Here is a 26,939-nt window from a genome sequence, read left to right on the forward strand (position 1 = left end):
AGTTCACAATTGTTTACTACTTAGTTTTCACGAGAGACTAAAGTTTCTAAGAGTTAAAATGCTGCTAAATATAGTTAAGACTAATAAAAACAAACAAACAAAAAACAAAACACAACTCTACATATAAAAGAGTAGATATATATTTAAAAAAGAGTAAATTTGTCCTAAATGAGACTGGTTGTTTGGAAAAAAAAAAAAAAAAAAAAAGAGACTTACATCAAAATCTAAAAGCAAACGAAAAGTTGTAAAAAGTTTGTAAAAAAAAAAATCTTTAAAAAATTTTATATATTGTCAGGAGGTCTAAGGTTAAACCTTTAAATTATGCTAAATTAGCCACTATTTTACAGACACAAAATAAAATCCTGGTGGCCTTCCTGGAAAGATTAAGGGAGGTTCTTATTAAATATATGGCTATCTCCCCTAACACTCCTGAGGCTGAGACAATTCTAAACGTCAAATTTGTCACTTACTTGGTCCCAGATATTTGAGGAAAACTGCAAAAACTTGCTGTTGGTTAGGAAAGGACCCTGGAGGAGCTCTTATGAGCTGCCAGTTGGGTATATTACAACCAAGATCAAGGGGAGAATAAGAATAATAATTAAAAACAAAAAACAAAAAAACAAAAACCTGAGGCCTTGTTGTGGCCTGACATACTATGTCAGACTAGACTTCTCAAGGTCCTGGAACCAAGTGCCATTTTTATGACCATTCTGAGCACTAAAATGAAAAAGTCCTCAGAGGGGACAATCAAAATGAAAACCTCATAAGCCATGCCCCTTATGTGGAGACAATCCCTAGAGATCTGAGTGCCCTCAGGGACCTCTATCTGTGAGAGCTCAGATAAGGGACTAACCAGGTCCTGGGGCTCTTCACGGTGGCTCCCCTAAACCAACTGTTTATCAGAAACTCAGAGCCTCAGGTAACTCTAAATATAGAAGGAAAACTGGTTGATTTCCTTCTTAACACCAGAGCTTTTTCTGTCCTCTTTTCCACTCCAGGCCAACTATCCAAAAGCAGCATGACGATTAGAGGCATCTCCAGAAAACTCATAACTAAATTTTTCTCTTAGTCCCTGGGATACATATGGGAAAAACTAATTTTTTTCTCATTCATTCTTGCTAATACCAGAGAGCCTTACTCTCTTGCTAGGAAAGGACATTATAACTAAATTAGAGACTATAGTACTGCTAACTCCAGAACGAATAAACAATTGTATGAGTTTTGGAAAATTACTGAATATTGTAGGCTGTAGGTACCAGGGTTCAGGAAAATAACTTGCCTGCTATATCAATTATTAAAGGAAACTCAATCCCACCTAGTCTCCCAGGAAAATAAACTGGGGTTATATATTCCCTGATATACGTTGTTTACAAAGTCAGGGTCTCTCCTAGATTGACAGGTTTGGAAACTGTAGATGCCATTTTAAGATGCCATCTTGTTGGTGAGTAGAATCTTTACTTTGTGTTTTTCTCCTTGTGTCTGCTTTTATGTTGCCTTATGTCTGCCAGTCTTCCTGTAAAACCATACTGTGGGCCACTGGACTGACCCTTGGGTTGACTCTAATTGGTGTACCCCTACACTGTCCCTTATCAGCTTGAAGAAGCCAGAACGGTCATCATCCTGTTCCCCAACAGCAGTTACAGGCCCTATTCCAGGGGAGAAAGAAACAGGGAAGGCGTTAACATTAGGCAGGGAGAGATAAGGGACCTCCAGGGAGGCAGACTGCAGCCGCAGGTGGGAGGCTAAAGCAACAGATGGGGTTCTCCCCTTAATAAAAATCCTTTATGGTGCCCCCCCCCATTATCAAGAGCATAAGGGGGGAATCGAAATGAGATAGGCAATCTAACCCTAAGGCAACAGATGCGGGCCCCTTGGTTCTACCCTAACCATCTTACACCACTGGGTCAGGGAGCGATTACCTGTGAGTCTTACCACAGACGCTCACCCCTTTAAACCAGGAGATGCGATATGGCTAAAGGAGTGAAATGTCCAACCCCTAAAACTCCTCTGGAGGGCCCGTTCAGTGTCATTTTGTCCACCCCTACTGCAGTAAAGGTAGCCGAAGTGGGTACCTGGATTCACTACAGCAGAGTGAAGCCAGCATCCTGAAACCTGGAATGCATTCCTAACCCATCAATGCCATGCAAGCTGACCATATGGAAAAAGCAATCCGCAACTCCAGAGGCTCCAAGAGACTACAACCCTGCTTTAGTCGCTCAGGAAGCTGACTATCTGTGCATGGCAGAAGCTTGAGGAATTGACAGTCCAGTGAAACAAAAGACTGTCCTTGTTTTCTGTATCTGTTTCCTTACTGTGATGCAGTCACACCTTGTTTCTCACTATTATTGTGATTCGTGCTCCACTCTTTGCCATAGGACTGGCCGAGGCTGCCCTGGCCGGCTGAAAATGTGGTGAGAGGTTTCTGTTAGCACTCACCTTCCTTTTGTGTATGGGATACTTCGTTGGTACCAACAAGGGGAAACAATGGCCGTAAGAGACTAGAAAGTTAGATCCCCACAAACCTTATAGTAAAAAAAATACCCCAGTACCACTACCGGGGATTGGCTCCCCCAAAGTGCAATTATTGGGAAAAACCGTCTTGCCTGGTGGGGAAAAAGTTCATGGTCATCTTTATTAAAAACTTAACATGCCTAGGCCAACGATTTTATAACTCAACCGCCTGGAAAACCCAATGGTGGGGGACCTCAGATCACCTTGAGCCAGATCCCCACACCCTGTCTAACTTCTCTCATCTCTGAGAGGCCTGGGACAGTGTCAACGAAGCCATCAAATGGCGGGACCCAGGTGGACTATACTAGATATGTGGAAGGACAGCCTATATAGTACTTCCCTCAATCTGGTCAGGGTCGTATGTGCTGGAAACTATTTGTCCAACTTTCTTCCTGCTCCCACTTGCCAGACGGAAACATTTGGGAGTCCAAATGTATGGGGACAGAGAGACTCAAAAAAAAGTAGCATGCCTCACAAATTGGCAATTAAAAAGATGATGAATGGCCTCCCAAGCGTATAATCCAATATTATGGCCTTGCCACCTGGGCAGAGGATGGGTCCTGGTGCTACCACACTCCCACTTACATGCTAAACTGCATAATCAGACTAAAAGCAGTTACAAAAATTATAACCAATAAAACTCAGAGCTCTTAATTTACTAGCCAAGCAGCAAACCCAAATACGCAATGCTACCTATCAAAATCACTTGGCATTAGATTGATTACCTGCTTGCTTCTGAGAGAGGTTTGTAAAAAGTTTAACCTAAACAACAGCTGCCTACAGATAAATAATGAAAAAAATGTCACAGAGGAGATCACAAAGCAAACAAAAGAATTGCTCATGTCCCCGTCCGGCCCTGGAACTGTTAAAACCCTAGGGAGTTGTTTTGGAAGATGGTTTTCAACTTTCGGGGTATTCAAAACTCTCATAAGAATTATCCACCCAATTCTGGGAGGTTACTCAATCGTACCTTGCTTGGCTCCACTGGTTGTGCGGTCTGTCTCCAGTCTATACTGGTTCCTGACAACATCCCTCAGGACCTCATAACATGAGACTACTTAATCAGACCGCATGTTTGTGTTACCATATATGGGAGACAAAGGAGTAAAAAATATATATATATATATAAAACTATACCACGTGGCATTCAGGACTCAGTTCTTCCTGTACGAACCCAACTGAGTGGTGCTAGCAGGAATAAAGTTGTTTTCCTGAAACAAAGGCCTCAGTGTCAGGATTCTGTGTGCAAGAATCCTGCTACAAGGTAAATACTACTACTCTGATGACGTATAATTCAGCGCCACACTAACAAGGAATTAGACCTGGGGTCGAGGGGCGCCAGGGTAGCAGCCATGAAGACACGCCCCACCCCGCCCCTACCCCTGCTGGCCCCGCCCCTACCCCGTGGACCCCGTGCCGCCGGCCCCCCACCACCCCCCCATTCCCATCCTCCGGCTTGCAGCTTGCCGCTCCCGCCCACCGCGACCCCTGCCAGCCAGGTTCCGACCACTCTGGCTCCGCCCCCTTTCCCTCCTCCTCCCCCTCCTCCCCCTTCTCCCCTCCTCCTCCCCGCTCCCCTCTGCCGCGGCTTGTGCCAGCCCGGCCCCGCCCCGCCCCTCCGGCCCCGCCCCCGCCCCTCCCCCTCCTCCTTCCCGCTCCGGTCCGCCCCATCCCCGCCCCCGCTCCAGCCCGCCCCGGCCCCGCCCCAACACCGCCCGTCCGCCCGTCCTCCTCCCCTCTCCGGTCCGCCCCGCCCCCGTTTGGCCCCACCCCGGCCCCACCCCCTCCCCGCTCCGGCCCTCCCCGCCCCCGCCCCCCTCACCCCGTTCGACCCCGTTCTCCGCTCCCGCCCTCCGGGGGGGTCCCTGCACTCTCCTCCTCCCCGCTGGATTCCGCCCCCAGTGCCCGGGGGCCTCCAGTCACAATCCGGGAGGTCCAAGATGGCGACACTAGGCCGAGTCTTCCTTACTCGGGGCCCAGGTCCTCGGAGGGTAAGACGACGGAACGAAGATCCGGACCCGGCATGCGGGGAGCGAGGACGGGGGGTTCCGGGGCGCGGAGAAACGCGGGAGCAGTGGGAGCCGGGAGGCGGGGTTGGAGTTAAGAAGGGTCAAAGCCACATTTGCTATCTGAGAAAGTGTGTGAGGGTCATGCTGTGATTCGCAAAGTTTTCATGTCCCTAAGAAGTTTCAAAGTTGTGTGGAAATAGGTGGAAAGACTGGAGACATTGCACACGTTGGCCCTTTGCGGAGGGAGAGGGACTTGGTGGGAGGGGGGGTCCAGAGGGGGCATTGGCCTTATAAGAGACCTTGATTTAAGAGGAAGAGCCATTCATGTGTTGTGCAACTTAAACATTAATACAAGCATATTTACATAAAGCTTTTTATGAAAAGGGAGAAACCCCCAGCTATCTAGACTCCACTTCCCAGAGGTAAAGCTGGGAGAGAAGCACCTAAGGCTGGCTTTTACCTATATCTCCACCATGCTTTGGGAAAGACAACTTGTTTGCTGGTTTGTCAACTTATGTATATCCGTTGGACTCATAGTCCAAATAGAAAATGCGAGTGAAGGGGCGCCTGGGTGGCTCAGTCAGTTAAGTCTGACTTGGGCTCAGGTCATGATGTCAAGACTCCTGGGTTCCAGCCCGGCATTGGGCTCCACACTGACAGCAGGGAGCCTGCTTGGGATTCTTTCTCTCTCTCTCTCTCTCTCTCTCAAAATAAATAAACAGGCGCGCGGGGGGGGGGGGGTGGGGTGGTGGTGAGGAATGCAAGTGAAGACAGAGAGGATAAGGAGAAAGGAAGATGAAAACAAAGCAATAGTGGGGGTGTGTGGGTGCCTCAGTTTGTTGTATCGGACTCTTGGTTTTGGCTCAGATCATGATCTCAGGTTTGTGAGTTTGAGCCATGGTGAGTTCGAGCTTGTCTCAGGCTGTGTACTGGCAGCTGCAAAGCCTGCTTGGGATTCTCTGTCTCCCTCTCTTAGTGTCCCTTCCTGCTCATTCTCTCTCTCAAAATAAATAAATAAACATTAAAAAAAAAAAAACAGTAGTATCCAAGACAGCCTCTTCCACAACCAAATTCAAAAATCTTAATAAATTAAACCAAAAAGTTCAATTTCCTTAGCTAGGTTGAAAAACTATTTTGCCAGTTGTGAAAAAAACCCTTTTAAATCAAATAGAATGGGCAGCCATAGTAGTTTTTTAATTTTTATTTATTTGTTTGTTTATTAAACATTAAAAAATATATGTGTGTATATATATATATATATATTTTTTTTTTTTTTTTTTTTTTTTTTTTTGAAAGAGCGAGCACAAGCGGGGGTGGGGCAGAGACAGAGAGGGAGACATAAAATCTGAAGGGGACTCCAGGCTGTGAACTGTCAGTACAGAGCTTGATGCGGGGCCTGAACTCTGGAACGGTGAGATCATGACCTGAGTCGAAGTCGGATGCCCAACCGACGGAGCCACCCAGGAGCCCCTTTAATTTTTTTTTTTTTTAAAGGAGAGACACTAGCTTCAAATGTGAACACAAGGAAATAATAGTATGCTAAATCTCTCAAGTAAGAGAACTTTTCTTTTAAAAAGTGATACTTGTTCAACACCAAAGTTTTGTTGATACTGTTTTCCTTTAAAGGTTTTGGATACAGATCGTTGTAAAAGAAGCTTGTGTTTTCTGGACTCTTCTCAAAGAACTTTCTCTTCCTACAACTCAGTGAGGCAGAAAAGTCCCCAGAGATTTTTTTTCCCCCACAAATCATTAAGCCTGTAGTAATAAGGTCACACAGACTGTATCCCAGCTCTTCTGACACCCTTAGACAATGAACTCATTTAAAAAGTAATTGTAATCTGATAATTTTGAATTTCTTTTGCTTAAGAAAAATAGAAGTTTTGAGGATTGGGGCTCAGGGCCAAGAGAAGCCTGTTTTGGTGTGGTTTGTTTTCTTGGCACAAGCAGGCTTGGGCTTAAATTCCTAGGAGAAGAGACTTTACATCTATGAAGTGGGTTGTTCCAGGGAACATCAGATTTTTGTTAGCAAATACTAGTTGTTACAATTAAAACCTAATTTGAGTAGTTTTGTTACCAAGAACAAAGAGAAAAGTTTCATTTGTTGAGTTCTATTTATGAAGTGTTACATTAAATTGTTCTGTTTAACTAGTAGGCCTAAGTACAAACAATTACTGAGAACTGGCTCTGTGCCTGGCCCTGGGTTGAAAAAATTTTTTAAAAAATGACCTTTGCTCTCATGCTGATTTCAGTTCTACCCTGGAAAACATTCACATATTCAGCTGTTTATCAGGAAATGCTCATTAAGTGCCTATTAAGTGTTAGGCATTCTTTAGAGGTAGTTGGTTGAAAAGCTATGTGTACCATCATTAAGTTTCATGTATATTTTTCAAGCTAAGAGATAATCACGACTGGACATTGAAATCAGTTTTGTGGAACAAGATGAGTTTAAGAAAAATAAATTGAAATAGAATAGGAAATATCAGAATTCATCTCAGATAGTAAGGTTAAGTTTACTTTGTGAAACTTTTTTTTTTTTAATTTTACCATTCTTCCTTTTGTAGATTAATTCTTAGATCTCTAAGATGCACACTGCCAAGCTTCCTTTCTTTTTGTTAAAAAAAATTTTTTTAAGTATATTTGTTAATTTTAGACAGAGAAGAGCCAGTGGGGTAGGGGTGGAGAGAGAGAGAGAGAGAAAGAGAGAATCCCAAGCAGGCTCCACACTACCAGCAAGGAGCCCAATGTGGGGCCCGAACCCACGAACCGTGAGATCATAACCTCAGCCACAATCAAGAGTCAAATGATTGAGACTGAGCCACCCAGGTGTCCCCCTTTCCTTTTGTTTTTATCGAGAGCAATAACTTTAGGATCTTTAGGATCTAACTCTTGCTACTGCCTGAAAGAACTGTGGCACTCATTTCCTCACCTTTTTTAGGTCTTTGCTCAAATTCACCTCAGTGAGATCTCCACCCCTATTCTATGCCTTATTTTTTCCCATAGTATGTATTAGCTTATAATATACTATATATATTATTTAATTTACTTGTCCTCCTCCCTCCAAAAATAATCTCTCAAGGTAGAGTATTGTACTGTTTTTGTTCACTGCTGTTACCATTTCCTAGAACAGTGCCTAGGGCATAGGAGATGCTCCATAAAAACTTGCTAAAAATAAGTATATGAGTTAAATCTATACCAGCTCATAACATCATGTTTATCTCTAATATATTTTTTTATATAAAAATTCCCATATCAAAAACCTTTTGAAGAGTCAGGATTCTATTTTTTGTCCCCCCAAAAGATAGCCGGGATGTGTGGGTGGCTAACTTGGTTAAGCGTCTGACTCTTGATTTTGGCTCAGGTCATGATATCACTGTTGTAAGATGAAACCCCATGTTGGGCTCTGTGCTGGGGTTGGAGCCTGCATAAGATTTTTTTCTCTCTCTCTCCCTCTGCCCCTTCCCTGCTTGTGCACTGGAACTTTCTCTCTCAAAAGAAAGAAGGAAAGAAAAGAAAGAAAACAGAGAGAGAGAAAGAGAGAAAGAAAGAAAGAAAAGAAAAGAAAGAAGGAAGAAAGAAAGAAAGAAAGAAAGAAAGAAAGAAAGAAAGAAAGAAAGAAAGAAAGAAAATCAGGTAGTCATGTTAGTTTTGGCTAATGTGATGGGGATCAGTGAGATTACTCAATGAGGGGTTAGCCAGAGTGAAGATCCCAGTTGAAAATATCAAATTGCCGGCTCATTTATCTCCTTGATTTCATCTCCCTTTATTGTGTGGTATTGGTGAATCATCTGTTTGGTCCACATCTAACTGCCAACAGGTAAGAACTGTAATAAAAATGGGAAGCACACCCTGGAGCACACAGCAGCTACTTTTTCAAGGACTCATGTTCATTGCTATGAGATGTATCGTTACTTAAAAATGTAATTTCTGTCTTGCTACTGGCAACAACTACATAATTCAGCCTAGCCACTGCAGCTAGGAGTCCAGCTAACTTTCTTTTATATTTGCTCAGCCTTACCTTCAAGTTGCTGTGGCAACGAGATCTGTGTTCTGCAGTTGCTTAGAAGAGCCTCTGTGCAGTGCTCTGCTTTCAGTTAAGGAGAAGGAGAGGTACTCAAGCAATCCACACATGCACAGAGCTCGAGAGTAGCATGGCCTGTGGCAAGCCATGGGTATGGGTAGAGTTTGGGTTCTTCAATTCTTTTATGGTTTGTAGGGTTGGTTTTGGATTAGTGGGTGGAACAATTCTTCATTCTGCAGGACTGTTTGTACAGGAGCATCAAGTAGAGCTTCCTGCCCAGCCTCCTCTTGTATTTCCAGATGTTTCCGGCTAAGAGCCATGTCCACTGTGCTTAAGTGGCAGTGGTCTGGACATTGAAAATAATGCAGGCAAGGCACAGATACGTGCCTTCTAGCAACTGGACAGAATAGACTGGGAAGTAGATAGTGGAGGTTTAACTGTCTGCACAGACTATTGAGTTGTGTTGGGAATGCAGAATTATGCATTTTTCAAAGTCATCCTTTGAAAAATAAGATTGTCAGGTCTTTACCAAGCTGACATCTTAATGTGACAGTCAAGGCCCAGTCTGCAGAGCTCTTTTCCTGTGAATTTGGGTCAGGATCAATTTGTTTTTAAAAAAATATTCATGTTGAATTAAATCAGCAGTACCTCATGTTGTACTTAGAAAATCCCCCCCCCCCAAAAAAAAATTAGGGTGATGTTTCATTGTCTTTATAACTCACACTTCAGTGTGGAATATACAGTACACTTTATTAAAAATTTTTTTTTCATATTTATTTATTTTGAGAGAGGGAGAGAGCATGAGCAAGGGATGGGGCAGACAGAGAGGGAAAGAGAGAGTCCCAAGCAGGCTCCGTGCTGTCAGCGCAGAGCCCGATGCAGGAACTGTGAGATCATGACCTGAGACGAAATCGAGGGTCGGACACTTAACTATTTACACTTTAAATAGCACTGATCGTGTGCCAGTGTTCTTCTTGCTGACACTTTGTTTTCCTCTATACCCTTTTTATATTGTGTCCTTGCACATATGATCTGATACTGTGTTAACTATTTCTAATCAAAAATTAATTTATGAGCATATCAGACACTCAACAGTACAAAAGGATGCAATGACCGTACAAACAGTCCCTCTCCAAGAGATTAATGCTATGAATAGTTTCTTGTGGATCCTTCCAACAATTTTTGTTTATGTATCAACATATATATGGAGATATTTTCATTAAAAGAAACCACACAAATGAGAGCATTTTATATATATTTCCCTACCTTGGATTTTTCCCTTAACACATGATGCCTCACGTTGTTGGTACTCAATGAATTTGTTGAGTGATTGAATAACAACATATTGTTATTAGAATAGAATATATTCTAATAAAAGATACACAGTATTGTGTTATATGGATGTGCCCTAATTAATTGAGCATCCCTTTGGAAATGCAGATAGATTGTTTTTTGGTCTTTTTTGATTGCAAACAATGCTTTAGTAAATATGTTTGTTTGGCTCATCTGAGTGCCCTGTATTTCTGAGTCCCTAAGAGTGAATTTTGAGATATGCTTGTCAATTTTTGCAAAAAGCCACCTGGTGTTTTGATAAGAATTGCATTGAATCTATAGATCAATTTGGGGAGTACTGCCATCTTAACAAAATTAAGTTTTTCAATCCATGAACACAGGATGTCTTTTTTATTTATTTAGGTCCTCTTTAATTTCTTAATGGTGTATAAAGTTTTTAATTTATAAATCTTGTACTTTTATTAAATTTATTAGTGTTTTATTCTTTTTGATGTGATTGTAAATAGAATTGTTAAGTTCATTTTGATCTTAGTGCCTTTCTTTGAACATAGCTTCTTCCTCCCACCCAAAAGAGTGAGTTTATCTGTTGGATTAATTCCTAAATGTTGAGTTGCTGGGTCAAAGGATATGTGTAGTTTAGTCAACATTTTGATATGTGTTGCCAAATTGGCCTCCAAAGAAGTTGGCCCAATTCATTTCAACAGATTGTAAGAGTGACTTTAATCAGATATTTTTTAGTATTCCCAATCTTTTGTGAGAAAAATGATACCTTCTTTGTCTAATTACATCACTTGGTTGAAAGTATGGTTGTATATATTTTTTGCATGTGGGCTATCTTTTAAGGTCTTTGCCCAGTTTTTCTATTTGCAAATGATCTGTTCATACTCATACATCAATAGATTTGGATTAATATTTAACGTGGCATAATTTAGAGTCTTTGGAAGTGACTATTTCAACTTCATGAAACATGCGGCAGAGACCTGGGTTGTATCCATAGCTGCATAAGATTCTACTTGTCTTCTCTCATGTACTTTGGATGGCATCGGACCCTGGCTGATCAGCATTACAGAAAATAAAACAAGCATTTACTGAATGCCCAACTGGTGTTAGAAATCCTGTTAGAAAGGGGAGGCTGGCTGGCTCAGTTGGTTAAGTGTCTGACTCTTGGTTTCAGCTCTGGACATGATCTCATGGTTCCTGAGATGGAGCCCTGCATCAAGTAAGGCTCTGCCCTGCTTGGGATTGTCTTTGCCCCTCTCCCCTCACTCTCTCCCTCTCTCTCCCTCTCTCTCTCCCTCTCTCTCTCTCTCTCACTGCCCCTCTCCTGCTGATGCCCTCCCTTTCTCTCTCTCTCTCTCTCAAATAAACTTAAAAAAAATTATTCCTTAAAAAAACAAGACACCCTATTATAGTTATGAATGGAGACTGTTCTGTCTTCCTGGGTGCTCACAGTCTGGTGCGGAAGGCTAAGAAAGACTAAGATCCTGATGGAGGGAGGGATTCATTTGGCCCATTTTTAACAGACACACATGTTTAAAAGTGTCAACAGTTCTTGACACTTTGGCTTGGTTTTGAAGGCTGATTGAGAAAGAAAGTAGCTAGTTTAGGCAAGTGAGAAATCAGCAAAGACCGAGCAAAGACCAGAAGGTGAAAGTTCTTGGTAAGTTTCAGGAATGCTGAGGGCTTGGTGAGCATAGAATAAACCTCTAAGTGGTGAAACTGATAAGTAGGGCTAGGAAGGTAGGTTGAGGCTGTATTGTCCAGCTTGAATGCCAGTAAAGAGTTTAATTTTTCTATTTTCAAGTCTAGAGGACATCTGTACTTTTGAGGTATGCGATTTTAATGTGGGAGCCCTGTCAATTAGTAATGGTGACAATGATAGTGAGATAACTAACCTAAGAGCTATTTAAATATGACCTTTAGCCCACAACTTCTGTGTGAGTGTCTGTTATTACAGGATTTTTACAGATTTGGAACTGGATTTTCTTAATAGTATACCTTGATCATTAAACAATTACTTTTACAGAAAATTGTTTTATATGAAATTTCAGAAACTTTTCTGTGGTACAAACAAGAACAAGAAAAAAGAAAAACCATTTTCCCCTTTTCTATTTTGTATTAGTTTCTTGGGTTTTATCTAGATTAGGAGTCATGCACTCAAATGCCTCAAGTTCTGAGAGGCTCTATAAATGACAGTGATTGCCCACTGAAAAGAGTTTACTTTGCCTGTGTGAGTGAGGATTGGGCAGAGCTTAGGTCTTGTCTCAAGTGGGCATTAACTCGGCCTTATTGGAAGCTGAACCTCAGTGTCAGTAGAGCTTCTGATTTTTATCTGAATTCACTCAGTATCTAAATATTGGCTCAAAAGTTTTAAGACATTGGGGGTGCCTGGGTGGCTCAGTTGGTTAAGTGTCCAACTTCAGCTCAGGTCATGATCTCAATGGTTCATGAGTTTGAACCCCATGTAGGGCTGTATGCTGACAGCTCAGAACCTGGAGCCCGCTTTGCTTTGGATTCTGTCTCCCTCTCTCTGCCCCTCCCCCACTCACACTCTATCTCTCTCTCTCTCTCTTAAAAAATAAATGAACTTAAAAATTATTTTAAAACATTGGGCAGGCCTAATAAAACATCTGGCCTAGGATCACCAATCTGCCTTTATTGTAGGTGTTTATTCTATACATTTGAGACTAGCCAAAATACTTAGGTAATTTAAGAATAAATCTCATTGCTATACAGTCCTCATCCTCCAGGGAGAAGACAGTCAAGACTCTTAAAGAATTGCCATTCTGAGGATTAAAAGTACAATCACTTTTCATGAGTTTAGATGGTATTGTTTAGGACCACATGAAGGAGATAGATATTGTTTATACGATGTGGGGGAGTCGTGCATATGGAGGCAGATGATAACTGATTTTCTTTTTCTGGGAGATTGTAGAACTTCTAATTCTAAAAGTGAATTTGTTTGCCAAAATGGAAGATGAGAGAGGGTTGTAAGAATTTTAGGTTTTAAAGATATCCAGAGAACTCAATCTTGATATGCAAGGTATTATTTCTATTTTCAAAAGACAACTGATTTCTAGAAAAAGCACAGAGCAAGATTTGAAAACTTAAAAGTCTATTTTGAATCTACTTTTTATGACTCAAAAAGAAATGGCAAGGGCACCTGGGTGGCTCAGTTGGATAAGCATCCGACTTCGGCTCAGGTCATGATGGCACGGTTTATGAGTTTGAGCCTGGCATCGAGCTCTTTGTGGATAGCTCGGAGCCTGGAGCCTGCTTCAGATTCTGTTTCCCTTTCTCTCTGCCCCTCCCCCCCCCACTCTGTCTCTCAAAAATAAATAAATAGTAAAACAATTTAAAAAAAAACAAAAAGAAATAGCCAAAATGCTATTTCAGGTTACTCAGAATTCTTTGTAGAAATAGGAGACCGAATACAACAAGATTCTATGAGGTCTGTTCACCTCATGTCTTAATGTTGAAATGAACAAGTTGTTTGTAGACAAATAGATGGCTTGAATTTAATATTCAACAGCATATATGCTATGAATTATTAGAAGGTAATGTGAATTAAAATAGCATATCAATTTCTTCACTTTTGGTTTGGTGGGAAAGATCAGTGTTGATTAGATCAAATAAAATACAACAGACAAGCCTGTGCTAAGTAGTAACCTAATATGTTATAGACACTTATTAGGAACTGTTAATCAAACTGATTATTTTTACCTGTATATTCTTCTACCATTTGGGAGGTTGAGACAATGTTTTAGGATAAGTAAAAAAAGTTTATGTGCAAATATTTTGCATAATTTATCTTTTGTAAAGCACCACATCGCATTCCCTGTACAAAGCAACACTAAATAAATAAAAATTCATTTTAGAGCCTTTGGAAAATTGGAACACAGTTTTTTCATCATTAGTGAGTAATGACAGACTCCCTAAGCTACTTGTGCAAATTTCCTGTTCTATCATCTTAATGTAATATTCTCGGAGGCGGTGGCAGCCTTAGGTAAAACTGCTATTTATGTAGAGAAAGATTATTGTAGGTTGCTTGGATTATTCTGCTTTGGCAGAGGATACAAAAAGAAAATGCTTTGTCAACCTGAAGCCAAAGGATGTACAATGACCAGCCTGGAGCATAATCAGATTTACAAATTTGTCTTCACCAATTATTTTATACATGCTTTCAGATTTTGTCTTTCAGTAACATGTTTTTCCTGATTGTAAAAGCAAGTCATACATATTGAAAAGATAAAAATGCTAAAACCCAACAAAAGGCAAAAATAATCATCCATAATCTCATCACCTAAAGATAGTAATTGTGTAAGGAAGATATGGGTGGACTCTGAAGTCAGACACATCTTGGATTTGAATCCAGTCTTTTCTACTTATTATTTGTCTTTAAAAGTTAGTTACTGGGGCACCTGGGTGGCTCAGTCGGTTGAGCATCCGACTTCAGCTCAGGTCATGATCTCGTGGTCCGTGAGTTTGAGCCCTGCGTCGGGGTCTGTGCTGACAGCTCGGAGCCTGGAGCCTGCTTCGGATTCTTTGTCTCCCTCTCTTTCTGTCCCTCCCCTGCTCATGCTCTGTCTCTCTCTGTCTCAAAAATAAATAAAACATTAAAAAAAATTTTAAAAAAAGTTTTTTACTTGATCTTCCTGTGTTTCACCTTTTTCATCTATAAACTGAGGATAGCAATAGAATTTACCTTATAGGATTGTTGAGAGATAATGCATTTAAAGTCTTTAGTAGATCTTGGCACATGATTAATCGTGAATCTACTACTTACTGTTATTTCATTAGTCTTTTTCCCAAGCATATATTTTTGTTTACAGTTAACATATTGTATACTTCTTTTTTCACATAACATCATATCATAAGCATTTTCTTGTGTAATTTCCAGTTGATAAACAGCCTTATCCTAAATCATTGACCACATTTCCAATTATTTCATTAGGAGAAATTTCTAGATACCCGAGACCAACTGATAGCAGCTCACTTAGCTTATAGGAATATTCTAGCAGGAAATGATACATTTTGGAGTTGTAGTCTTGCAACCATGACCTGATGGGGAACATCACATGCCTTTTTGGTGTGATCATTAAGCTCTGTAGAGTTCAGTGAGTAGAGAGAGGAAATATACAAGGTAATGATGAGGGAGGGCTTTGGAGCCTATCAGACCACATTTGAATCTTGGTTCTGGGACTTGGGCAATATATTTAAAATATATTTAACATAACTGTCCCCCCCCCCCCCCCCCCACACACACACACCTCCACAGCACAGTGAGGTTAAAATAATACCTGTTTCATGGGCTGGTGAAGATATCGAGTCTTGACACATGATAAGCACTTAATGAAATTAACTCCTTATTGTTATTATGTTCAACACTTAAAGTTTGTTTTTATAATTAAATGTGAGAAAATGGCAGTGATTTTCACAAGTAATGTGAGAATGTAAGTTGTAAGGCATAAGATAGGGCAATGCAAATGTTTTCAGTATAAAATGTTTTAATTTTTTCCCTATTTTAAATATAACAAATAATTATCTGTTCTAAATTTATTATCCAGAAGACAACATGGGATGAGATATTTGATTTAATAAACTTATAAGGACTTGTAATAATTTTTTTCAGTGATTCAAAGATGGAATGTGATTTTTATCCAAGTTATTCTTATTGAAAGATGAATATGCTTTATGTCAGTTCTTTTTATATAAATTTAAGCAAAACCCCCGGAAATAATAATGCTAGCATTTATAGAACATTTAGTATATGCTAAACAATGTTCTAGGTATTTTACTTATGTTAATTCATGTAATGCTTACAATGTCTCAAGAGTAAGGTTCTTTTATTGTCTTCATTTATGGAAGAAACTGAGGCACAAAGAGGTTAAATCACTTGCTGAAGTTTATACAACTAAAGAGAAAATATGTCCTATGTGGTCTTTGTCCAAAGCCCATGCTTTTACCCATTCCACTGTGTTACTTAACATTCCAGTGGGGAAAAAAGTAATAATTGGTTAAATACAATACCAGTACGTTTACAGTGAGTTTGTTAATCCAAGAATTTGATTAATAGTGAGTTCAAGAGTAAGTTTTTTGAAATTCATCTATTTTGTGGAAATGCACGTGTGAAAATTTCAATTAATCTTTTTTCCCTTTCAGTTTTTCAGTTATGGAACAAAAATATTGTATCAAAACCTTGAAGCGTTTCAGTCTAAATTCTTCCCGCCCCTTCAAAAACCGATGCTACCACCTAATAGTTTTCAAGGAAAAGTGGCGTTTATTACCGGGGGAGGTACTGGCCTTGGTAAAGGAATGACAGCTCTTCTGTCCAGTCTAGGTGCTCAGTGTGTGATAGCCAGCCGGTAAGTCACGCTCACCAGTTGCCTGGCAAGAGTCTAGTATAAAATATTTCTGTGCCACAGTATTGAAAACACTATATGCCAGAGTTTTTTGATTTTCATCATAATTTTCTGTGAATATCCTTTAGATTATTTAAGTAAATCTCCTTGGAAAAATCAGTTATACTTGTAATGATAGAAATGCAGATGGGATCCTGATTTGCATTGGTTCAGTTTAGGATTTTTCGACTTTACAATGGTGTGAAAGTAATACACAGTCAGTAGAAACTGTGCTTGAAGTTTTGAATTTGGAACCTTTCCCAGGCTAATAATATGTGACGAGATACTCTGATGATGCTGGCAATGAATTGTAGCTCTCAGTCAGCCACTCAGTCATGAGGGTAAATAACCGATACACTTCCGACCATTTTGTGCTCAGATAAACCTTCTGTTTTTCACTTTCAGTACAGTATTCAGTAAGTTTCTGTGAGATATTCAACACTTTATGATAAAACAGGCTTTGCATCAGGTGATTTTGCCTAACTATAGGCTAATGCGTTTAAGGTAGGCTAGGTTAAGCTATGGTGTGCAGTAGGTTAGGTGTATTAAATGCATTTTCAACTTAGGGTGTTTTGAATTTATGGTGGGTTTATTGGGTGTAACCACATCATTAACTTGAGGAAGATCAGTAATGATTGATAATGGATAAGTTAAAAACTACTGTATTGAGGCTGCTTTTTTTTTTTTCAGTGAGAGTGATTATAGTTACTGCTTCAAAGGCTAGTTAGCCTTGTACCTGGGTAATGGATATAATTCTTCCATTTTCTATAAGATGGGTAGATATTTCAAAACATCTCTTGTGATAAATGTTGGAAGGATAAGGCCATGTAGATGGAATTTCTTATTTAGGCCCTATAACTATGTGACTATTTTTAGGATTCTATGCCTATGTAAGTGTAGAACTTTAAAGACTGGTCAAAAAATCGACACCTTCTTCCTATTTTGAATAGTGTAAAATTTTTAGATAGGCTGAATAATAATCTGAATGACAAGTCACGATGTAATTTACAAAGGGCCAAAGGAATTTCTTTCAGATGTTTCCTTTAATGCAAATTGGCCAGAACATTTTTTTATATTGTAACATTTTTGCAAGTATTAAAATCTTATTTTCTTTGTAACACTGCATAATTTATGCTTATGGTTTATTTTTCATGTTTCTTTCGAGAGTATGAAACTAAATGCATATAATGCTTTTATATCCATAAATTTGGTCTAAAATCTACTAACATAAATTTTATACATAACAGATTTCATAGAGTATAATATAAGCTTACATTATATCATAAATGTATTTTCTTTCTAAAGCAGGCTTGGGCAAGGGAACAGAAATTATTGTAATTAAGAAAATTTATTTACTTATTTTTTTTCATGTTTTAAGTTTTTATTTAAATTTTAGTTAACATAGTATAATATTGGTTTCAAGAGTAGAATTTAATGAATCACTAAATATAACTTACATATAACACCATCATATCATAATCACTTACATATAACACCAATGCTCATCACGAGGGCCCTTCTTAATATCCATCACCCAGCTAGCCCATCCCCCTGCCCACCTCCCCTCCAACAACCCTCTATTGGTTCTCTATTATTGTTAAGAGTCTTTTATTTGCCTCCCTCTTTTTTTTCCCCCCATTCTCTGTGTTTATCTGTTTGGGTTTTTAAATTTCACACATGAGTGATATCACGTGGTATTTGTCTTTCTCTGATTCGCTTATTTCACTTAGCATAATTTTCTCCAGCTCTATCCACATTGTTGCAGATGGCAAGATTTCATTCTTTTTGATACCTGGGTAATATTCCATTGTCCATTTTGTGTGTGTACACACACACACACACACACACACACACACACACACATATACACACACAGACCGCATCTTCCGTATCCATTCATTAGTCGGTGGACATTTGACATTTGGGCTCTTTCCGTAATTTGGCTATTGTTGATAATGCTGCTATAAATGTTAGGGTGCATGTACCCCTTGAATCAGCATTTTTGTATTAAGGAAATAATTTTAAACTATGAGTAGATATAAAGCAACTAGTTTAAAAGTAAATAATTCAATAATTGAGTATCAAGTATACAAAAATTATACTAAATTAACTTGTGGAAAGTAAATTCATTCAAACTGATTTGTTTATAGATACAGCTTTTGTATTTTGTCAAAAATGCATGTGTTTAAGCTATAGATTCTCTTTGTTTTTAATTTATGGAATTCAGTTTATGGAATTAAAAAGAAAAATATAATATGAAGTCATTTCAGAATTCATGCAAAGTACCATATTTTTATTTCTAGAAAGATCGATGTTTTGAAAGATACGGCAGAACAAATTTCTTCTCAGACTGGAAATAAGGTACATTAAAAAGAGTTATTTAATTCAGATTTACAAATAAAACATGCTTAAGTAACTTTCTCATGCGTTTGGTTTAAGAAGTCTGGAAATTGTTGGATTTCTTTTTCTCTGTGTTATTTTTCAGGTTCATGCAGTTCGGTGTGATGTGAGGGATCCTGAAATGGTGCAAAACACTGTGTCAGAACTGATCAAAGTTGCGGGACATCCTGACGTAAGTTCAGTGCTGATGAGGCCAGAACAGGATGTTGATAACACCCACAAGAGTACTAAGGATGCACTCAGGAAATAAATATGTGACGTGAGCAAGTGCTGTGTTGAGAAGCTATTTTCTTTCTTTCTTTTTTTTTTTTTTAACATTTATTTATTTTTGAGACAGAGAGAGACACAGCATGAACGGGGGAGGGGCAGAGAGAGAGGGAGACACAGAATCAGAAGCAGGCTCCAGGCTCTGAGCCATCAGCCCAGAGCCCGATGCGGGGCTCAAACTCGTGGACCGCGAGATCGTGACCTGAGCTGAAGTCCGACGCTTAACCGACTGAGCCACCCAGGCGCCCCAGAGAAGCTATTTTCTTTCTTAAGGGAAGAGCCAGCTCTGCTCAGAGCAGGGAACAGTTTAGGTGAACTGCTATACCATTTCCTTTCAGAAATACTTAAAAAATGCATTTACAGTCATATAGAACAAACCTGATTTCACTTTATTTAATAAGATTATGAAATAAGAGCAATTATTCAACAATACAATATCTAGTTTAAATGATTCATGCTCTTTGCTTTTCCTAATAACTTTTGATTATCTCCATCAGTAGAGGAGAATAATACAAGTAAAGAAATCAATAAAATACTCCAGCTTTTTCCTTTTAAGACCCGAGTTGTGTATGAGTATTTGGTTGTTGTTTGGTTCACATATGGGAAAGAAGCAATTTCCTCCAGTAGTCTCAGAAAGCGCTCTTCCGAGTTAAAGATATTTTCAGACAGGCCAGTAATATTGAGTCTGCTAATAGAGCTAGGTAGAATCTTTACTGATAGTGAAGAAACATGTTATCAAGCAAGAATTTCATTGGGTAAAGTAAGCCAAAATGTCACCAGAAATTAAAAGGCATTTTGAGATTCCTTGACGTACAGTGTAGATAAGTGGTAGACATGCTTAATCTGTATTTGTTTTCTTAATGATAGATTCTACCCTAATTTTGAGACAGGGAATAGGATTCTGAAATGTGGTAAATAACACAGGGGATTTTTACAGGCTCAAAAAAAGTAAAACTGAACCAAATCTTGTGGTTTTATTTCATAGCAGACTATCAATTTTACCTTAATGGTATTTGGATTAATATGTTTTAGAAGTAAAAACTCTGGAGGGAAAATGTTCTTCCTTATCTAAAAATTTCTATAACTTGCCTTATTGCTTTATTAGGTTGTGATAAACAATGCAGCAGGGAATTTTATTTCTCCCACTGAAAGACTCTCTCCTAATGCTTGGAAGACCATAACTGACATAGTTCTAAATGGTACTGCCTATGTGACTCTAGAAATTGGAAAGCAACTAATTAAAGCACAGAAAGGTATGTTTATTAATTCTTCATATATTGATTGAGTCCCTACTGCACACAGGTTCTGTGATAAGTCCTGGGATATTTACAGAAGTCAATAAGACATTGTTGGTATCTGTGCAACTCATAGGCTAATGGAGCAGAAAGATACCTAAATAATTACTGTATGTTATGATATGAGCTGTAATAAATATACATTTCATGTATGTTGGAAACCCAGAGATAGGAATGACTAACTCTCCCTAGGATGATTATCAGGTTGAGGAACAAGACACAATTTGAGCTGAATTTTCCAAGATCCTGATGTGGAGAAGTTGGGATGAAAGGAGGGTGGCAAGTAAATGAAAATGTCCCAGGAAAGAGACCTGATAAACAGACGTTTAGGGATTGATGAGAAATTTGATGTGGTTAGAGATGAGGAGGCAGAATAGTGGGAAATGAGTGGGGATGCGGATTGGGTGTAATTGGGAAAGTTCTCAATATCGAAATAGAAAATTTGATGTTGGCGTACCTGAGGGCTCAGTCAGTTAAGTGTCTGACTCTTGGTTTTGGCTCGGGTCATGATCTCATGGTTTTGTGAGTTCGAGGCCCACATTGGGCTCTGCTCTGGCAGTGAGGAGCCTGCTTGGGATCCTCTTGTCTCCCTCTCTCTCTGCCCTTCTCCCACTTGCACTGTCTCTGTCTCTCTCAAAATAAATAAATAAACTTAAAAAAAAAGAATAAAAAAAGAAAATTTGATGTTACTTGTGAAGGAAACGGGAGTTATTTTCTTAGGGATTTCTCTTGAAGGTGTCTCCTTCAAGTCATGTCTTGGACTTGATTGGAAAGGATACTGACAACAATGTTGGGGGTGGAAAAAATTAGGGAGACCATTCCGAAGGTTTGTCTTTTCTTTTGGTATGTGGCCACATGACATGAGGGATAAATTAGGAGACATTTAGCAGATAAAATCAATAGGCCTTACTGATTACATGAGAGAATTTGTGCTGGGTGAGTAGTTTGGATGATGATGACATCAGTGTGGTTGAGAACACTAGGGAAAATAGATCTGCAGGGAAGTTACTAGAACATTTCTGTTTAGTACTATGAACAAACTCTATTCATGAACTATAAGTAGTAAATATATGTGTAATTTATGTATGTGTGTAACGTGTGTACATACTTATATGCCTAGAATCAGAGTATATTTGTTCATTTAATGGACACTTACTGATGACTTTTGTGTAACAGGTCCTGTACTATATGCACAAATGACAGAGGTGGATGAGACTCTGTCCCTGAACAAGGTGGGGAGGGTGAGGTGGGACTTGAAAGGGGTATTTCTTAGGGTAGAGAGCATTCTGAACAAGGAAAAGGGGCAAGAGTCCTTGAGGCTTGTGGGGAGAAGGGAAGGCATGGAGTTGGCCAGGTTCCTTCTGGTTCGGAAGCCTTTGCCTCATTAGATTCATTCCATTTCTTCTGTACAGTGTGGATAATTCTCAAGCCAGCTTGAGAAAAAATGTAGGAACAGACAGAAGGATGCTGGAGGGGTGCTGGCTGTTTTTGTATGTGTACAACTGCCATCTTTTGTCCCTGAGCTCATTGAAACAGAAACTTCAGGTCACTTAACTCCAGTTCCATTTGGAGCTTCCAAGTTTTTTTGTTTTTTGTTTTTTTTTGGTCTTTTTCTTTCTCTGTCCTAGGATCCTTGACCTGTGTGCCTTTTGTCTCTCCTGTCTCTGATTTTTTTCTCCTTATCTCTTACTCATTTCTCTATTTCTTTCTCTGTCTCTGTCAGCTCTTCATTCTTGGTTCCCTATTTCGTTCTTCACCTTGGTCTCTCTCACCTTTGTGTTTTTCTGCTCCATTGTCTCTTTTATTCCTTCCGCTGCCCATCTCTGTGACTCTTGATTTTTGTCTGACTCCCCCTTCTTTTCTCATTATTGTCATTCATTTTAACAGACTATGATCTATTTTTACTCATCACATTGGATTAAAATTCTATGGGCTTCATTAAAAATATATGAGCTAAGACTTTTAAAAGATGGAAGCCAGTTTTTATTCTTCCAAGATTCCTGTCAGTTATTGATGCCATAACCTGACAGAGTTTGAAGGACTTGTACCACTGGGCTGTGGAGTACAGTGCACAGGGCCTATTCTGGTATTGGAGCGACAGTCAAGGAACTTAGGTGCTGATGATCTCTGAAGTGTGTCGAAGTGGAAGTCAGTTCAGAAGGCAGGCAGTCTTTGGTAATTTGTGGTCAGAAGTACGTTAGGTGGTCTGGAATCTAGGAAATTAGTTAAGGTTCTATATCCAGGGAACTCAGACTAGAGAAGGGAAGGCAACTGGAAGGCAGACATTGGCTGGCAGGAAGTGGTGATGACATATGCCCTCGGAGAGGGGATAGCAGATGACTGAGGATCATGAGAGAGGTGACCTTAGCAGAGGCAGAGAAGCTAGAACTAGGACATTATTAAAGTATGCTTCTAAGTAGCATTGAAGCAAAGTTAATAATTATGAACAAATAAAAGATTTAGGAAACTTCTGGGGTGTCCAGGTGGCTCAGTTGGTTGAGCATCTGACTTCAGCTCAGGTCCTATCTCACGGTTCATGAGTTCGAGCCCCGTGTTGGGCTCTGTGCTGACAGCTCAGAGCCTGGAGCCTGCTTCAGATTCTGTCTCCCTCTCTCTCCTTCCCTCCCCCACTTGTGCTCTGTCTCTGTCTCTCTCTCTCTCTCTCAAAAATAAATAATAAACATTAAAAAAAAAGATTTAGGAAACTCCTAAAGACGTTAGCCCAATGTACTCTTATAACCACAAAGGTTGGTAAATACATAGCTGATCCTTATTGGGAAGAATATTGAAAATATTATGCTGAGATCCATTAATCTCTAAGGTATCACGTATCAATGTAAAAATTAGTGAACAGTGTGGAAAAGGATACCTAATTTTATTAAAGAATTGAGAGAACTTGCAATGAAGAGAGACTAAAAAAGACACTAATAGAGGGTTTTATTTAAATGTAGTTGAGGAGACTACCTGTTGGGATGAGCACTGGGTGTTGTATGGAAACCAATTTGACAATAAATTTCATACTAAAAAAACTAAATAAATGTAGTCACAAAGGACATAGATAGGATAAATACTGAATTTTTACATGAAACCCTAGATCACTAGAAACAAGAGATACCTCCTGAAACTAGAAAGAGGTGATTTAAGGACGTGTAAAAAGTATTTTATTGAAGTAACACTAATAATACTTTCTACCACTGTGGTACTATTTAATTTACAATGTACTTTTGTATATCAGTGTGGAAATAGAATGAAATCAAGACTATTATAAGCTTATTAAAAAAGAATAAATAAATGCAAAACATAACTCAAATGTATTAACTTTAGCTTGTTAAAATTGAGGTAAAATTTGTATATAGTGAGACCCACAGACTTTTTGTGTTCAAATTGAACTTTTAATAAGCTTATGCACTTAGGTAACCATCGCGCCAGGCAAGACATCTAACATTTTTACTGCTCCCAAGGGTTCCCTCTTCCATCGTCCACTTACTCCTCACTATCTTAGTTTTTAATACATTTTTATTTGGTTGTTTGTCTTTTCATTATTGATTTATAGAAATTCTTTGTTTAATCTGGACTGAGGACTTTGTCAGATATAGTATGTCTTTAGAATATTTTCTCCCAATCTGTCGCTTGTCTTTTCATTTCCTTATCAGTGTCTTTTGATGAGTAGAGGAACCTAAATTTTTTTTTTTTTAATTTTTTTTAATGTTTTTTTTTTTTTTAATTTATTTTTGAGACAGAGAGAGACAGAGCATGAACAGGGGAGGGTCAGAGAGAGAGGGAGACACAGAATCTGAAACAGGCTCCAGGCTCTGAGCTGTCAGCCCAGAGCCCGATGCGGGGCTCGAACTCACGGACCGCGAGATCATTACCTGAGCCGAAGTCGGACGCTCAACTGACTGAGCCACCCAGGCGCCCCTTTAAATTTTTTTTTTAATGTTTTTTTTTTATTTATTTTTGAGACAGAGAGAGACAGAGCATGAACAGGGGAGGGTTTTTTTTTTTTTTATTATTTATTTTTGAGACAGAGAGAGACAGAGCAGAGGAACCTAAATTTTGATAAGTCCACTGAACTGTTTTGCAAATTGGCTCTAGGAGGTTGCTTTCCCAACAGCAATTTATATGCATTTGTGCCACATTCTGGCCCACACTGGATTGGTTATATTACATTTTAGCCATCCTCTGTAGTTGTCCCTCATTTGTGGTGTTAGCTTACATTTCGTGACTAATGAAGTTGTGCATCTTTTCCTGTGGTCTTTGCATATATTCTCTGATGAAGTGTCTGTTCTAATCTTTTGTACGTTTATTTATTAGGTGTTTGTCTTAGTATTGATTGGAAAGTTATTTTACATGTTTTGAGTATAAATCTTTTATTAGATACATGCTCCGCAAATATTTTTTTCTCAGTCTGTGATCTGTCTTGTTCTTAACAATGTCTTCTGAAGATAAAAGGTTTTTAATTTTGATGTTGTTCAGTTTAATGAAACTTTTCTTTTATGACTCATGCTTTTTGAGTTGTATCTAAGAGATCTTTCCTTCACCCAGGGTCACAATTAATTTCTCCATTGTTTTCTTCTGGAACTTTTATAATTTTCACTGTTACAATTAGGTCATGATCCATTTTGAGTTAATGTTTGCATGTGGTATGAGATAACAGTCAGGATTAATTTTTTGCATATATCTGTCCATCCTTTCCTCATTGAAATACTTTGGTACTTTGGTGGAAAATCAGTTGATATAAATGTAGGTCAATTTCTGACCTCCCTATTCTGTTCAGTTGATACATCTATCATTATTTGGTTACTTAGCTTTATAATGTATACATATATATAGATTAGCTTTATATTAATTTGACATCAGGTATTGTGAGTCCTCCAACTTTATTCTTTTTTCAAAATTGCTTTCACTATTCTATGTCCTTAGCATTTTCATATAAATTTTAGAATTCAATAATTTTTACAAAAGAGTCTCCTGAAATTTTGACCAGGAGTCAAAATTTACAGATTTATACATTATAGATTATAGATTTATAGATTATATTGAGGAGAAGTGATATTTTGACAATATTGTCTTTCAGTCAGTCTGCATGCAGTATCTTTGTATTTGTTTAGGTCTTTAATCTCTGTCAGCAATGTTTTGCTCTTTTCAGTGTGTAGGTCTTATTTCTGCCAAAGAATTTTATATTTTTGGTGTTATGTTAAAGGATATTGTTTTCTAAATTTTATCTTATAATTGTTTGCTTCTAGTATTTAAAAATATGGTGGACTTGTTTTTGTACATCGACCTTTTTTCTGTGAGCTTGCTAAAATTAATTAATAGTTCTTACAGCTTTTTTGGTAGATTCCTTAGGATTTTCTATATTCTTGATAATTTAAAAAAAAAATTTTAATGTTTATTTATTTTGAGAGAGAGAGAGAGAGAGAGAGAGAGAGAGAGAGAGAGTGGGGGAGGGGCAGAGAGAGAGAAGGAGACACAGAATCTGAATCAGGCTCCAGTCTCTGAGCTGTCAGCACAGAGCCCAACGTGGGGCTCGCACCCACAAGCTGTGAGATCATGACCTGAGCTAAAGTCAGACGCTTAACTGACTGAGCCACCCAGGTGCCCCTGTTGATAATTGTTTGTGAAAAAAGTCTATCTTTATACCTTCCTTTCTAATCTGTATTTAGTTTCCTTGCCTTATTTTACCAGCTGGGACCTCCAGTATGATGTTGAATAGCAATGGTGAAAGTAAATGTTTTATCTTGATATCAGGAGGAAATCACTCAGTCATCATTAATTATGAGTTTACCTGTAGGTTTCCCTAAGTGTTCCTTATCAGTTGAGGAAATTTGCTTCTGTATCTAGTTTGCTGCTTTTTTTTTTTTAAATCATGAATAGGCATTTGCCAAATCTTCTATGTTTATTGACATGCCCAGCTTTAAAAACCTGTTAGTATGGTGAATTCCAATGATTAATTTCTTAATTTTTTTTTTTTTTTAAATTTACATTCAAGTTAGTTATCATATAGTGCAACAATGATTTCAGGAGTAGATTCCTTAATGCCCCTTACCCATTTAGCCCATCCCCCCTCCCACAACCCCTCCAGCAACCCTCTGTTTTTTTCTCCGTATTTAAGAGTCTCATGTTTTGTCCCCCTCCCTGTTTTTACATTATTTTTGCTTCGCTTCCCTTATGTTCATCTGTTTTGTCTCTTAAAGTCCTCATATGAGTGAAGTCATATGATATTTGTCTTTCTGTGACTAATTTCACTTAGCATAATACCCCCCAGTTCTATCCGCGTAGTTGCAAATGGCAAGATGTCATTCTTTTTGATTGCCGAGTAATACTCCATTGTATGTATGTATGTGTATGTATGTATATGTATATATATACATATACACACACCACATCTTCTTCATCCATTCATCCATCGATGGACATTTGTGCTCTTTCCATACTTTGGCTATTGTCGATAGTGCTGCTATAAACATTGGGGTGCATGTGCCCCTTTGAAACAGCACACCTGTATCCCTTGGATAAATACCTAGTAGTGCAATTGCTGGGTCATCGGGTAGTTCTATTTTTAACTTTTTGAGGAACCTCCATACTGTTTTCCAGAGTGGCTGCACCAGTTTGCATTCCCACCAGCAGTGCAAAAGAGACCCTCTTTCTCCACATCCTCACCAACATCTGCTGTTGACTGAGTTGTTAATGTTAGCCATTCTGACAGCTGTGAGGTGGTATCTCATTGTGGTTTTGATTTGTA

At 38.8% G+C, this 26,939-nt stretch overlaps 1 protein-coding gene across 1 annotated transcript in view; it reads left to right on the forward strand.

Moving 5' to 3' along the window:
• Positions 1-4,324: 4,324 nt before the first annotated feature.
• DECR1 (2,4-dienoyl-CoA reductase 1) overlaps positions 4,325-26,939 on the forward strand; it is a 40,133-nt gene continuing 17,518 nt past the window's right edge. The window contains exons 1-5 of the mRNA XM_007084328.3: positions 4,325-4,502; positions 15,994-16,196; positions 18,536-18,593; positions 18,718-18,804; positions 20,005-20,152. Of these exons, the coding sequence (XP_007084390.2) occupies positions 4,452-4,502; positions 15,994-16,196; positions 18,536-18,593; positions 18,718-18,804; positions 20,005-20,152 (547 nt within the window). The 5' untranslated portion in view covers positions 4,325-4,451. The remainder of the gene's footprint in view (positions 4,503-15,993; positions 16,197-18,535; positions 18,594-18,717; positions 18,805-20,004; positions 20,153-26,939) is intronic.

Source organism: Panthera tigris, chromosome F2 (genome assembly GCF_018350195.1).
Source record: "Panthera tigris isolate Pti1 chromosome F2, P.tigris_Pti1_mat1.1, whole genome shotgun sequence".
NCBI lineage: Eukaryota > Metazoa > Chordata > Mammalia > Carnivora > Felidae > Panthera > Panthera tigris.